This window comes from Marmota marmota, unplaced genomic scaffold (genome assembly GCF_001458135.2).
Source record: "Marmota marmota marmota unplaced genomic scaffold, marMar, whole genome shotgun sequence".
In the NCBI taxonomy this organism is placed as follows: Eukaryota; Metazoa; Chordata; class Mammalia; order Rodentia; family Sciuridae; genus Marmota; species Marmota marmota.
This window is the reverse complement of record NW_026000249.1, coordinates 25,871,901-25,887,360: the sequence shown is the minus strand read 5'-3', so window position 1 is coordinate 25,887,360 and position 15,460 is coordinate 25,871,901. Positions and strand designations below refer to the sequence as shown.

The window sequence follows — 15,460 nt, the reverse complement described above, 5'->3', positions numbered from 1 at the left end:
TTTTTTTTTTTTTTTTTTTTTTTGGTACTGGGATTGAACCCAGGGATGCTTAACCACTGAGCCACATCCCTAGTCCTTTTTATTTTTATTTAGAGACAGGGTCTCCCCAAGTTGCTTAGGGCCTTGCTAAGTTGCTGAGGCTGACTTTGAACTCACAATCCTCCTGGCTCAGCCTCCTGAGCTGCTGGGATTACAGGCATGTGCCGCCACCACACCTGGTTTAGTAGCACTTATTATGTTAAGACTAACAAGAAGAGATAACTAAGTTCCTTTAGGTAACTCATCATCACCTAAAAGTGGAACTACTTGGAGCAAGACCATGACCTTCTTTTGTCATATCTTGGACTCTTACACATCCAACTTACCAAGTCTTTGTCTAAAGTCCCAGGGACCGATCTGCTTCTTATGCTTACAGTATCTTCTAAGTCTTCTGTAAATGATTCACTCAAATCTAACTCAGATCGACTCCGGTCTGGAGAGAGAAAAAGAAAAAAATAAGTATATCTTCTTACTTTGGAGATAAATTCTTATTTTTCATTGCAAATTTTTCCTCCTTATTTCAATTCTTTTTAGGCACAGATCATGGATAGTCATGCTAACAGCCAGAATCAATAACTTCACGCAGTTTATGTTAAAATACTTCCATTTACAATAATCTTCTGCTTTACTCCTAGAATTTAAAAAAAAACTCATAGATTGGGTCTTTAAACTTGGAAAATAATAATTAATAATTAATCTTTTAAATTTTGTTTTCCATAGTACAAAACAAAATTGAACCCAGGGGTGTATAACCACTGAGCCATATCACCAACCCTTTTTAGTTTAATTTTTTTTTTGGGGGGGGGTGCTAGGGATTGAACCCAGGGCCTTGTGCATGCAAGGCAAGCACTCTACCAACTGAGCTATTCCCCAGGCCCCTTTTTACTCTTAATTTTGAGACATGGTCTCATTAAGTTGCTTAAGGCTTCATTAAGTTGTTGATGCTGGCCTCGAATTTGCAGTCCTCCTGCCTCAGTCTCCTGAGTAGCTGGTATTACAGGCATGTACCACTGTACCTGGTGAACATTAAGCATTCTTGATTTCAATATTTAGAGAATTTACTGTACTTTCATATTTGACATAAAATACAAGTTGACCAATTTTAAATATCCACTTTCAAATGATATACCAAGTTCCTTTCACATAAAAAGGGAGTGACTACCAATCATTGAAAGGAAGTTCACTAGGCACCAGAACATTCTTCCATCAATAAAAAATCTTTTTATTTTTTTTGGGGGGGTGCCAGGGATTGAACTCATGGGACACTGTATTTTGTATTTTATTTAGAGACAGGTTCTCACTAAGTTGTTTAGCACCTTGCCATTGCTGAGGCTGATTTTGAACTTGCAATGCTCTGACCTCAGCCTCCCAAGCTGCTGGGATTACAGGCGTGTGCCACTATGTCCAGCAACAGATAACTTTTTAATGTTGAAGACTTCATTATGAAATCAGTTCTATATATGGACCTAAACTTCATAATTATGACAAATTTCTCTAGAGTTTCCTCATTCATAGGTAAAAATATTTGCAACATAAATAATACCTGATTCACTGGATTGCTGTAATCATGAACTAAAATGATATGTGCGAATGTGCCATACAAACAAAAATGGTTATTATTAATACCTTAATGCAGCTTGCAAACAAGCTCCTTCATTAAACCATGCAGTGGTTTATCTGGATATAGGGAACTTTGGTGCACCATATCAGTTGAACGACAATTTCCTTGCACTCTGGGCAAGTGTTATGTATCATAGCAAACATATTCTGGAACCATTTATATTTCCTATACTTCTATACTGATACTCTAATATAGCTCTAAAACTTGAAGATGATGCCTAACAACAGTATGCACTCAATAAATAGATTTGCACTTGGGACCACCTTCAAGCAGTTCTCACACAGGGAGCCTACTACCATAGGTACAAGATTTGGCAACTGTTTTCTGAGGCAGAAAACATACACATGGTATAACATAAAGCAGCCAATTCCATCTGATTGGGTCATTTTTTTTTTTTTAACAACAGAGTAGTCATGTTGTAACTACCCACCTGAGGAGAGGGAAGTCCCAGACACTTCAATGGAAGGCGTGCCTGAAGTGTTTCTGCGGTGACTCTTTGTAAGCTCCTCAGAGGTGCTTTCAATGGCAGCCAAACCCATGGAATGTTCAAAACCACGCTCCTTCCAACAAGGTAGAAATGAAGAAAGGAGTATTATACTGACCGTAGTTTAAAATCCCTCTATAGAAATAAACATCCTTCATTATAAACACATTTGTGCACGTTCCTTTTTAAGAGAAGTGAATTGACATTTGAAGGACCTTTGTCAGAAAACCATGTGATTCCTAAACTTGCTATCAATAATTGCTATCGAAAATCGATTTCCAGAGATTTATTATTTAACACAAAAGGTAGTTTGAGTAATTTTTCATTCACAAAATGAGTGTTTTAAAATATGGTTAGTACAATGGTAAAGGTAACTTCAATGCTATATAAAGTAATTTTAAGAATCTGGCAAGTGTTATACCCTCAGAATAGCACTTGGACTTAGAAATGTGTTTGGTCTTATGTTTACCCCACTCTCAACATCCCCTCTCCTCAATCACCTGATATAGTTTGAATTTAGAATGTCTTCTATTCTAAATTGGAGGCTTTGTCCTTAGCTTGGTGCCATTGGTAAGTGGTGAAAAGCATTTGGATGTTGGGCCGAGTCAGAGGTTTTAGGTTATTGGGTGAGTATCCTTGAAGGGAATTGTGGAATGCTGGTCTATTTCTGTCATTCTTTCAGTTCTTGGGTACCATGTTGTGCTGCCTTACCACAGGCCCAAAAGTAATGTGTCATCCTGACCATGGTCTGAAACCACCAAAATCGTGAACACAAATAAACCTTTATTCTTTTAGGGAGGTACTGGGGATTGAATCCAGGGGTGCTTTACCACCACTGAGTTATATACTGAGTCCTTTTTTTTTGAGACAGGGTTTTGCTAAATTCCCCAGACTAGCCTCAAAATTGGTGTTCTTCCTGCTTTAGCCTCTCAAGTCTCTGGAATTACAGGCATATGCCACTGTTTCAGGCAATCTTTCCTCTTTTAACATTGATTTTCCCCTAGTATTTGTTAAAGTTAAAGAAAGCTAACTAACACGTTATCTCCTCTGTCCCCATTTAATAGGAGACCATGCCACCTTTTCTATCTGGAAGGTTGAGTGATCAGAATATGGCTGGTTATTTCTACATTAGAACTAAAGTTTCATGCATGGTGCTTTTCCATGCTCATGAGTGGGAACTTCCCTAGCTTATAGGAATAAGTGAGGGGTGTGTGTGGAGGGGGTGTAATAAAATAAATATTTTTACATGTGGCAGACTTCAGTCTGAGATGGGCTTTCAAGTAACATATGATAAAGGAAACCTGTGTCCCAACTTTGTCCATGCCCATAGAAGCTTGACTACTATATCACCCCAAGCTTGTGTGACTAGTAAAAACAAACAAACAAACAAAAATGTTCCTTTTGTGAATTGAGCTTAAGGTTAAATATCCATGCTGGTGGTATCATGGTGTGATAATGATCAAATCTGAAAAAGACTTTACAATTCTTCCTTCTGTAAACAATCAAAAATTGCCTTTCAAAGTCTTACAGGATGGGGGCTGATGTAGCTCAGTGATAGAATGCTTTAGCAGCATGTGCTGAGGCCCTGGGTTCAGTCCCCAGTACTACAATAAATAAATAAAGGATTTCTGTCAAAGGTCAAAGTCTTATAGGATGGAATTCCCTTTTTGTTGCCTTCATCTTAGACATTCAGACATACTTAGATAAACTCACTCCTTAGAGATATGACTCTCAGTTGCTTAGCATACTAAATAATTCAGCTGCAATAAAGACTGGTCTTAATCTTTCATTATTTTCCAATAGCTAAGACCTGTAATAGGAAGTTTATAGCTCTTAAGTTCTCTAAATGTCATAGACCAACGTGGTTTGTCAAAAGCATGACAGAGGTCAAATAGACAATTTAGTTTAGGTAAGTTTTTGACACTGCCTCAAGAAGTTCTTCACATGCAGAGCACTGTAATGAATCAAGACCAAGTTCCTTACAGGCAATTATGATGATGGCAATACTGCTAATATTGAGCACTAATAGGCCAATTAATATTATACAGTCATTAACATGCAATACGTGCCCTGGAATTTCCAGATGTCAAACCTAAAATTAACAGATTACATCATAGCAGAGGACAGTTTAGAGACTATCATGTTGTACAAGTTCTCCACTCAAAAAATTACTTCTTACATGCTAAAACAGAAAAGAACATTGAAACAGAGATGCTAAGAAATAGGAGAAATTGAGAAGATGTGACCTCACTCACCATTTAACTCTATATACCTCTTCCCTTCATTGTGAAAAAGCAAATGTGCTTCTTGAACTATGATGCTGTCTTATTTTTATCCCACAGGCAATATTTCTCTTTGTCTCTCTTTTTCTCTTAGAAAACACCAGTTTAGACCAGCTAGAATTCAAGAGATCTACATAGGCACTGCCTATGTATATGTAAATGGACTCAAGTCAATTGCAGGGAATTTCTGTTGACAGGTGATTTTTTTATTATTATTATTATTATTATTATTATTATTATTATTATTATTATTATTTGGTACCAGGCATTGACCCAGGGGTGTTTAACCACTCAGCCACATCCCCAGCCCTTTTTATTTTTTATTTTGAGACGGGGTCTCACTAAGTTGTTAGGGCACCACTAAGTCACTGAGGTTGGCTTTGAACTTGCCATCTTCTTGCCTCAGCCTCCCAAAATGCTGAGATTACAGGTGTGCGCCATCACGACTGGCTTGACAGGTGATTGTTGCTTCCTAATCATCTGAAAGGGCTGGCCCTTAGGAAGATAATCTATATATCTATCTATCTTTTTTTTCTGTACTAGGGATTAAATTCAGGGGTGCTTTACCACTGAGCTACCTTCCCAGTCCTTTTTAATTTGAGACGGGGTCTTGCTAATCTTCCTAGGCTGGCCTCAAATTTGTGATTCTTCTTCTTCAACCTCCCAAATTACCAGAATTATAGATGTGCACCACTGTGCCTGGCCAATAATCCTTATTTTGAGAAAAACTTGATTATTATTATTATTTGGTTATTGGACTGATAGGTGCTACCCAGTGGCACAGCTGCACCAGCTGCTAAAATTTTTAAAATACTTTTGTATTAGTTGCTGAACAGAACTACTCCTCATCTACCTCCCCTTCCCCATGTTTCCCGTTATCCACAGGTCTCCCCATAATCCAGGTTAATGAGTAGCATGGAAGGGACCCCAGGATACTGCCCCAGCCAGTATTTATTCTGATTACTCAGTGTCCCTGCCATACCAGTTACTAAATATTTTGCATATCATTCCTTGTTAGGTCACAAAGAAATAAGCATAATCAACAACTATCTGTGTACTTTTCTGACTACTGAACATAATCAGCTTGCTGAGCTTAGCATAAATGTTTATGAAATTTAAAATATGCCTTTTATCTTAGCAAGTACAACCTAGACTGTAAGTGTTTAAACAAATCTATTATTGTTATTAAATCAGTCTGAATGCCTTTTGGCTCTTCCTTAAAATTATTTATAGAATCTGATTGCTCACCGCCTCCACTGTTATTTCCCTTTTACAAAGCCCAGTCTCTTGCCTAGAATATGACAATGGCCTCCCAATTGGTCTCCTGGCTTCCACTCTTATTGCCCTGCAGTTGCTTCTCAACAGTTCCCAGATCCTGCTTAAACAGAAGGCAGATCCTATCACTCCTCTGCCTCAAACCCTCCAGCTTCCCCCATCTTAACCGGAGTAAATGTCAAAGTACATGCAGTAGTTTTCGGGTCCTATTTGGCCTATGATCTCTTTGAATTCATTTCCTAGTACCTTCCCCTTCATTTACTAGCAATAGCTACAATGTCTACTTGGATCCTTCTTGAATGTGCTAGGTGTATAGCCCCTCAGGGTCTTTGCACTTGCTTTTCTTCATGAGGCATTAAAAATATTTTAGAAACTGGTTGAGCCAGGTACAGTGTTGCCCGCCTGTAATCCCAGCAGCTCAGGAGGCTGAGACAGGAGGATGGTGAGTTCAAAGCCAGCCTCATCAAAAGTGAGGCACTAAGCAACACAGTGAGACCCTGTCTCTAAATAAAATACAAAATAGGGCTGGGGATGTGGCTCAGTAGTTGAGTGTCCCTGAGTTCAATCCCCAGTACCAAATAAACAAACAAAAGAAACTGGTTGAACAAGTCACTGACCATACAAGATGGAGGCTAGCTGTAGGTAAGTGAAGCTGCTTTCCCCAGGTGTGCCTGCCAAATGTCATCACTGTCTCTGCCTGGAGGACACCTAGACCCGAATATTTTACTTCCTTCAAGTCTTTGCTTGACTGGTGCCTGTCATATACTAAAACCTCCATTAAATATTGGCTAAGTCAAAGAATTGTGGTTCATATATAATGGTTTCTTATATATACATGCCAGCAATCTATATTGAGTTTGTTATTTAATTTAAAAAAATATATCAGCTGGTGCACGCCTGTAATCCTATCAACTCAGAAGATAGAGGCAGGAGGATCACAAATTCAAGGCCAGCTTCAGCAACATAGCAAGACCCTGCCTCAAAATAAAAACTAAAAAAGACTGGGGCTATATAGCTCAGTGGTAGAGTACCCCCGGGATTCAATCCCCAGTACCAAAATAATTTTAATAAATGCAGTAGATGCTAATTCATTCCAAGAAAGACTTCTAACAAAATATTTCATTAAAAATTTTTCTTTCTGTTTTAGTCAGCTTTATCACTGCTGTGACCAAAACACCTAACAAGAACAATTTAGAGGAGGAAAAGTTTATTTGGGGCTCACAGTTTCAGAGGTCTCAGTCCTTAGATGGTCAAGTCCATTGCTCTGGGCACAAGATGGAGCAAAACACCATGGTGGAAGGGGATGGCAAAGGATAACAGCTCAGGACATGATAATCAGGTATCAGAGAGAACTCTCACTCACCAGAATGGAAATATATACCTCAAGGGCACACCCCCAAGGACCCACCTCCTCCAGCCACACCCTACCTGCCTACAGTTACCACCCAGTTAATCTCTGTCAGGGGATTAATGCATTGATTAAGTTAAGGCTATTATAACCCAATCATTTAATCTCTAAATTTTCTTTCATTGTCTCACACATGAGCTTTTGGAGGACACCTCAGATCTAAACCATAACACCTTCCAAATACTTTCTCCATCTTCTCCCTTAAAAGAGAAAGGCAACATAAAATGTAATTTACCACATATGTAAAATATTCCATTTAAGCATTCATTATGTGGTGACACATAATGATACATAGAACACTATAACAACATTTCAAGGTTCTACTTTTTCAAGTGCAAAGCAGCTTGGAGAAATTTTAGTGCTGTCCACTTATGAATATTTTGTCTGAGAAGAAACATGGAGGATTAAAATCAGACCCTTCAACACATTCTTTATATTTGTTTAAACCATTCAACCATGTAAATCCCAGCATACAATGCCACCTTTATATCTTGTCTTTCCATTTCTTTTTCACTTTGGGTTTTGGGCCAAAAACTAAGGATGCAGGAGTCTTGGTCCTGATAAAGAAATTCTTACCATTAAATGACATAAATGACATGTCTGAGATACAGGGAGGTTAAACCCAGTCATGCCTTAATGGTATAGTCAAGTCCCAGAGGCTGGGGGTCTCTTTACATTTGTGCACTTACTCTGCTGCTGATTGAGGCCACACTTCGAGTGCTTGGGGCTGGTGACCTCTGAGTGATTGGGGTCATACCATTGCTCCGGATACTCTTTGGGGTCCCAGGTCTGACCTCTTGGTCCATGAGATCTGAAGAACCGATGCTTCCTCTAATGATAAAGCACATTCTGATTTTAACATGGTAGCCAAGTGACAATCAAAGACACAGGCAGGGGACAGCTTCAAAAAAAAAATGATGAACACATGTGACCTACACTTAGATAGAAACAGCCGCACTGGAACTGCTCAGAAACTATCACATCACCCTCCTCCTCAAGACCCTACAGGGGCTCACTGAGTTTAGCCCCATTTGCCTGACTCCAGGGTCTTTGGAATTGAGTGCCCCCTGAACTTTTTGACTTTACTTCCCAGTTCTTACCAGCATCCTCCCAGCCATTCTATTATTCCTGAGTATTCTCTCAATTCATCAAGTTCACTTCTACCTCTAAGGTGTTTTCCTTTCTCCCCACCCAATATGCCCCCTGTGTCTGTAAATCTTGTCCATTCCTGGAGGCCACAGAAGTTCAGCTTTCCTTGTGAGGTCTTTCCTGTCAAGCGCAGGCCTTGTTCAACTGTCCTCCCCTTAGTTGCTGCTGACTTTTGGTCTTTGCCGTACCATTTAGTAAGATATTTGGTCCTGATAAAGAAGTTGTCATCATTAAATGGCATTTAAAACTGCAGAATGTCTTATTTGGTTCCCTAATTGATCCACATATGTGGGCCTTGGTGTTTCTTTGATCTGTGAGTTCCTTGGGGACAGAGTCTATGTTTTCTTTACCATGATATCTCCAGCATCTTCATAGTGCCTTGATACAAAGAAGTTACTCAGTACATGTTTTAATCAAAGACCAGAAATTATATTTCATTTCTCTGTTGTTTTAGTGTTTGACCCATGGTGCGTATTTAATAAATGCGGTATAAAATAATGATGTTTGCTAAATGGGTTTGAATCACTTTCATGTTTGCTAAAATGATTTAATTTCATTCAATAATGATAAAAGAAAAAATAATTTCTGCCCTCCAGATGATCACAATTTTCTTATTAAAGAGAGCTTCATAAGTAAATGTAGAGTTTCGACAAATCACAATTTAAGTGTTTGTTCTTATTTTATCCATCATTAACCCCCAGTGCCCACAAAATATGCTACAAATTATGCTGGGTTGTATGCAATATATGCTGAGTTTCATTCTCTTAGTTACTATCTTAATAAGTTATGAAAGTAAGTATATTATTGGCAAAGCACACCAGCACTGGTTAACAAGTGATTTTTTTTGGCTTACAGTTGAGTCAATCAGAGAAACCAGATAGAATAAAGGAAGGATATTTTTAAAATTTTTTTAATTTTTTTTTTTATTTTTTATTGTGGGTTGTTCAAAACATTACAAATTTCTTGACATATCATATTCCACACTTTGATTCAAGTGGGTGGATCTTTTTTTTTAAATGTCTGAACTTACATATATTACTACCACAAGATAAATCTGGCAGAAGAAAGAATAGGCAATGACCATCAGAGCTGTCAACCACAACTCTGAGTGATTGTTTTTCCATTCTGGGCACTAGAGAAGCCATAAAAGTCAGATATAACCTGATTAACACTACCATCTTCAATAACTATGCAAAAAGCAGCTACATTTACTGAATACTTTTTAGGTGTTAGCCAGTTTCCATTGCCCAACATCCCTGTAAAAACTTTGTATTGTCACAGAGCTTGGAAGAAGGTAAAAATAAAAATGTAGCAGTAAAGAAGTTTCTTACCAAGACTCTGAAACACAAGTACCAACCCTGCCAGCCTTTGTAATAAATGCTACTCTTCAAAAATTAAAAATGTTGAGGCTGGGGGTTAGGGTTGTGGCTCAGAGGTAGAGCGCTTGCCTGGCATGCATGAAGCACTGGATTCGATCCTCAGCACCATATAAAGTAAAATAAAGACATTGTGTTCACCTATAACTAAAAAATATATATTAAAAAAATGTTGGGGCTGGGTTGTGGCTCAGTGGCAGAGCACTTGCTTAGCATGTGCGAGGCACTGTGTTTGAGTCTCACAATGGCATATAAATAAATAAATAAATAGTCCATTAACAACTAAAAAAATATATTTTAAAAATGTTAATAAAATCATTAAAATGTTAAAAGTAAAAAAAAATCTATTTTAATGAGTAAATTGAGTCTTGGAGAGGTTAAATAATTATTCCATATATATATGCATACATGTGTATATACACACACCTGTCACCACACTACCATGCTGTCACACAGTACATGACAGTCAGGATAAAAATAGTATTGTCCATCCACACAAAGCCTGAGTCCATTCTGGTTTCTCATACTGCTCACGTATCATTTCATCAAGATAAAATCATTTCAACCAGGGGAGTTCTGCACTAATAGAATAAACGATCAAGAAGAGAATCTGAGGATCAGAGTTAGGGGTTAGTTTCTTGGGATTTGATTAAAATAATTTTGAAAAGTTTCTGGCAACATCCCTTTGACACTATGTAGATCTCCAGGCTCCTCTTTCTAGAACTGATATTCTAAACTATAGTGGTATGAACTCAGCTCAGGAGGGACTTGTGATTGTGTTTATTGATCCTGACAATGAGAAAAATTTTTTTCTGATCCAGTAGATTGTTGTAATTTGGAATTTTAAGTTTCTGGGTGATTTTCCCGAGCCTTCCTACCTCAGGTGTTACATTGCTACATTTTACAGTAGCTAGTCATAGTCCTACCTTTCCAAGTGTTTTCTGTTCATCTCAGGAAGCACCTGCCCAGTGCTGTGGTGTGGTGACCATAGGTACTCTACTCTCCTAACTATTATCATAAAAATCTTTCTCCTTATTTTGTTTTAGGTAAAATAGTTTCAAAAAATAAAGGCTGGGGTGAATCGTGTACAACAGAACCAAGAAATTATAAGCAAAAGGTTTCATGTGGGCATTTCTGTTTGTGTGTGTGTGCATTGAAGATATTCTCAGATCCAGGTGGTTTGGAAAAAGTCCCCATGGTGGATTAGCCCTATTGAACCCAAAACTCCTACTTGTGTAGAAGCTCTGGCAGAAGTTGATTAATTGTGGTGATGACATTTGAGAGGCTATCCTGTAATAAGGAAAGAATTCTTGTGATCGTAAGTCAGCTACTGGAAATCATCGTGGCCAGCAGCATTATTTCAAAAATGACATGCACTTTCTCATTTGTTCCTTACATTTACTGTGAGCCTCTCAAAAATATTTTCCTTTCAGTTGATTAGACTAAGAAAAGGTTTAGTCTAATGAGGCAGATCATAAATATTTGGGTGCCAACTCTTTTAGATGTTATATAAAACATGACATAAAATACATGAACCTTTGCCACTTAAATAGAAAGAGGGGAAAAAGCATCCTGAAGTCTAAATTAAAGCAGAGAAGTTAAAGACCAATTAAGAAAGAGCTATTTGTGATTCAGATATCATGTTACTGTGATTTAATTAAGAAGAATTAGAAATCAGTGCCAACCAACCTTCAAGTTCAATGTGGTTAAGGGAAAATGGGCAAGAAAGCGATACACGTATCTTATTCTAACAGGGACCAAGTGAGGGGATGTGACATTGTCTGGGGAGCTTGGTTATCATGGGTTATAGAATGACACATTTTCTAAGTTAGAAAAAAATCTCATTTCTTCAGGATATAAAATAAACTTTTTAAATCCCCCAAATCTTGATAATGACTTTCCAGATGTATCCATTTCTGGATAGAGGACCCAAGGATAAGGGACAAAGACTATAATTTAATGAATTGCCATTTTGACTCATATAATGGTTTCCCAGTAATTATAGCCAGGAAAATAATTTCTCAGGAAACAACCTTTCTAGAGTCTGGAAATCCTACCCAAGGACATTCATAGTCAGTGCCTGACAGGTGTTGGAGTGCAATGGTCTAGCTCTTCCAAACAAAGCTCAGGGACATAGTTCATGCTCCAGAGTCCCCCATGGAATCAAGCTGGGTCCTGAGACTTGGACATATCTTAGATAGCACCATTACTTAGCTTCTTCACCTTCTCCTTTCTGCCTCTCCTACTCCCTTACTGGTTTTTTGTGGATTAATAAAATTAAAATTGGATTAATAAAATTAATAAGTTGCTTGCTTATGAATCCTTGTTTGAGGGTCTGTTTCTGGGAGAGAATGATTGAAGATAGAGACGTCCCAAAATCACAACACCGTGACTACTCATCCCAACTTAGAAGGGACTCAGAATCACTGCATTGAATAGCATTCTCTTTATCAACTATAATTTACAATTATATCCATTTAAAAACTCTCCTTTGTCTCATATGTTCAGTCTCTAGCAACTAGCAATTTGTAATACTCTGAGAGTCTGCTAGGCCTTTCCTAGCCCATTCATATTTTCTCTTGCTTTGAAACCACTGAAAAGAAATAGTCAATTAGACATCTGCTAAAACATCATTTCCACTCTTTTTAGAAAATATTTCTTTAGCGGTAGATGAACACAATACCTTTATTTTATTTTTTATGTGGTGCTGAGGATCGAACCTAGCGCCTTACACGTGCGGGGCAGATGCTCTACCACTGAGCTATAACCTCAGTCCCACCTCCACTCTTTTATGATATACTTTATAAGGTTATTGGGAAGATTGAAATAGCACATGTACATACTTTAAGAGTGCTGTCCTACTTCAGATAAAGCATTAATTTCCAGGATATATAGAGAGCTCAAAAAAATTAACACAAAAAAACAAATAACCCAATCAATAAATAGGTTAAGAAACTGAACAGACACTTCACAGAAGAAGAAATACAAATAGTCAACAAATATATGAAAAAAATGCTTAACATATCTAGCAAATAGAGAAATGCAAACCAAAACTATACTGAGATTCCATCTCACTCCAATCAGAATGGCTGAATATAAGAATACAAGCAATAATAAATGTTGGTAAGGATGTGGGGGAAAAGGTACACTCATACATTCCTGGTGGGACTGCAAATTGGTGCAACTCCCCTGGAAAGCAATGTGAGATTCCTCAGAAGCCTTGGAATGGAACCATCATTTAACCCAGTTATCCTACTCCTTGGTATATACCCAAAGGACTTAAAATCAGCATACTACAGTGATGCAGCCACATCAATGTTTATAGCAGCTCAATTCACAATAGCCAAGCTATGGAACCAACCTAGGTGCCCTTCAAACGACAATGGATAAAGAAAATGTGGTGTATGTACACAATGGAATATTACTCTGCCATATGAAAGAATGAAATGATGGCATTTGCCTGTAAATGGATGGATCTGGGCACTATCATGCTAAGCAAAATAAGCTAATTCCAGAAAAACCAAAGGCTGGATAGTCTTTCTGATATGCAGATGCTAACACACAACAAGGCGGGTGGGAATAGAAGTTCATTGGATTAGACAAAGGGGAATGAAGGGAAGTGGGGGGATGGGAATAGGAAAGACAGAAATAATCGGATATAACTTTCCTGTGTATATGTATGAATTCACGACCAGTGAATCTCCACATCATGTACAACCTCAAGAATGGGATCCTAATTAGAAGAAGTTATATTCCAAGTATGAATAATATGTCAAAATACACTCTACTGTCATGTATACCGAAACATAATTGAAATATTTTTAAAAAGAGGAAATAAAGAAGAGAACATAATGCATGAATATAAAAATTTAAATAATAAAAGAATATTATGGGGGGAGTAATATCCAAGCTCAGCTGCTCCAGGAAAAGACCAATGAACCATGAAGAAATCTGCATTGTGGAGGAGAAAGGAGAATAATTCTCAAACTAAGTCAGGTAATAGCCCAAAGAAAGGGGGAGCTCACGATCTCTTTAGATGATGGGAATTAAGAAAAGATGGGACATCTCCTGCCTCAACTTTCTTAGGAATCATTTGGGGATAATGGAACACATCTCTTGCTGTGGCGGTCCATTAATGAGTCATTATGATGATAAATACATGTTCCAGGAAAAGGACATTTTGCTTTATTGATCTCCAGAGCACTTCTATTCTTTCTTAATAGGAAAATATTGTTCTTAGCATGCTTACGCCAAAGCAATCCTGACTACTATATCCAATTATCTGAAAACCATTTCAGGTACTTACAATTTTAAAAAATAGTTTACTTAGGGACCTTCTCCATTTTATAATAAGAAGTCTCCATGTATATTTACAAGGTTTGTAATCTTACACAAGCCACCCAACTTCTCTGTGTCTTTTTCCTTGTCTGTAAAGAGACATTAAAATACACTGCACAAGATTGTCTAGGGCTTTGTTTCTCAAACTAATAAAGAACTAGTTTTTTGGCCAAGCATATGCCTGTAATCCCAGGAGCTCAGGAGGCTGAGACAGCAGGATCCTGAGTTCAAAGCCAGCCTCCACAATACAGTGAGGCCCTAAGCAATTAAATACAAAAAAGGGCTGGGGATGTAGCTCAATGGCTGAGTGAGGTTCAATCCCTGATACCAACAAAACAAAACAAAAAACTACTTTTTTATCAAAAAAGAACAAGAACTCCCCATGTCAATACCCCAGTATTTTGTGAAACATGTCCATATGACTTTATAGCTTAGATTATTTATACTTAGCAGTAGATAAGACACAAGGAGTAAACCTGGGCAGATAGATTCTAAAATAAATATAAGCAGTGTGATATTGGGGAATATTCTTATTTTTGTTCAGTAACTGTAAGACAAATAACTTAAAATGGCATGATCTAATTTTTTGGTAGGTCTTCTTTTTCAATAAGAAACTCTGTCTTGCCAGGCGAGGTGATGCAAACCTGTAATCCTAGCAGCTGGGGAGGCTGAAGCAGGAGGACTGTGAGTTCAAAGCCAGCCTCAGCAAAAGCAAGGCACTAAGCAACTCAGTGAGACCCTGTCTCAAAATAGGGCTGGAGATGGGGCTCAGTGGTCAAGTGCCCCTGAGTTCAATCCCAGGTACCTCCCAACACACACCAAAAAAGGAACTGTTTTTCCACTTTTGATACAGTGTCCTTCTTAAACACTAGTCCCAAAGAATAAGCCAAGATGGCTCAACTCCAGAGGACTGAGGAAAATGAGCAACACTTACCTTAGCTGCATATCATTACTAAGTATTTTATATATACTGGGGATTGAATCTCAAGGGCGTTTTACCACTGAATTACATCCTCAGTACTTTTTATTTTTTATTTTGTGACAGGGTCTCACTAAGTTGCCAAGGCTGTCATCTCTAAATAATTTTGAACACTACTACCTCAGAGATCAGGAGTCCAACAAGCAAAAACAAAAAATGAGATTTTTATAGCAGGTTTTTGTGGGTGACAGTATGGGGCTTCCTTAAAGGAAGACAAATGAAATTATTTCAAGGGCAAAAACAACTGTAATTTACATTTTTTATCATAAAAGGAATTTATCTAGATTCTTTTTTTTTTAATTTTTTAATTTTTTATTGTTGGCTGTTCAAAACATTACATAGTTCTTGATATATCATATTTCACACTTTGATTCAAGTGGGTTATGAGCTCCCATTTTTACCCCATATACAGATTGCAGAATCACATCAGTTACACATCCATTGATTTACATGTTGCCATACTAGTGTCTGTTGTGTTCTACTGCCTTTCCTATCCTCTACTATCCCCC

The 15,460-nt window shown here is 37.8% G+C and overlaps 1 protein-coding gene across 1 annotated transcript in view; it reads right to left on the bottom strand.

Moving 5' to 3' along the window:
• Sytl5 (synaptotagmin like 5) overlaps positions 1-15,460 on the bottom strand; it is a 224,669-nt gene that overhangs the window by 29,522 nt on the left and 179,687 nt on the right. The window contains exons 8-10 of the mRNA XM_048796389.1: positions 7,799-7,940; positions 2,091-2,220; positions 366-472 (exon numbers count right to left, since the gene is read on the bottom strand). Coding sequence (XP_048652346.1) covers positions 366-472; positions 2,091-2,220; positions 7,799-7,940 — 379 coding nt within the window. The remainder of the gene's footprint in view (positions 1-365; positions 473-2,090; positions 2,221-7,798; positions 7,941-15,460) is intronic.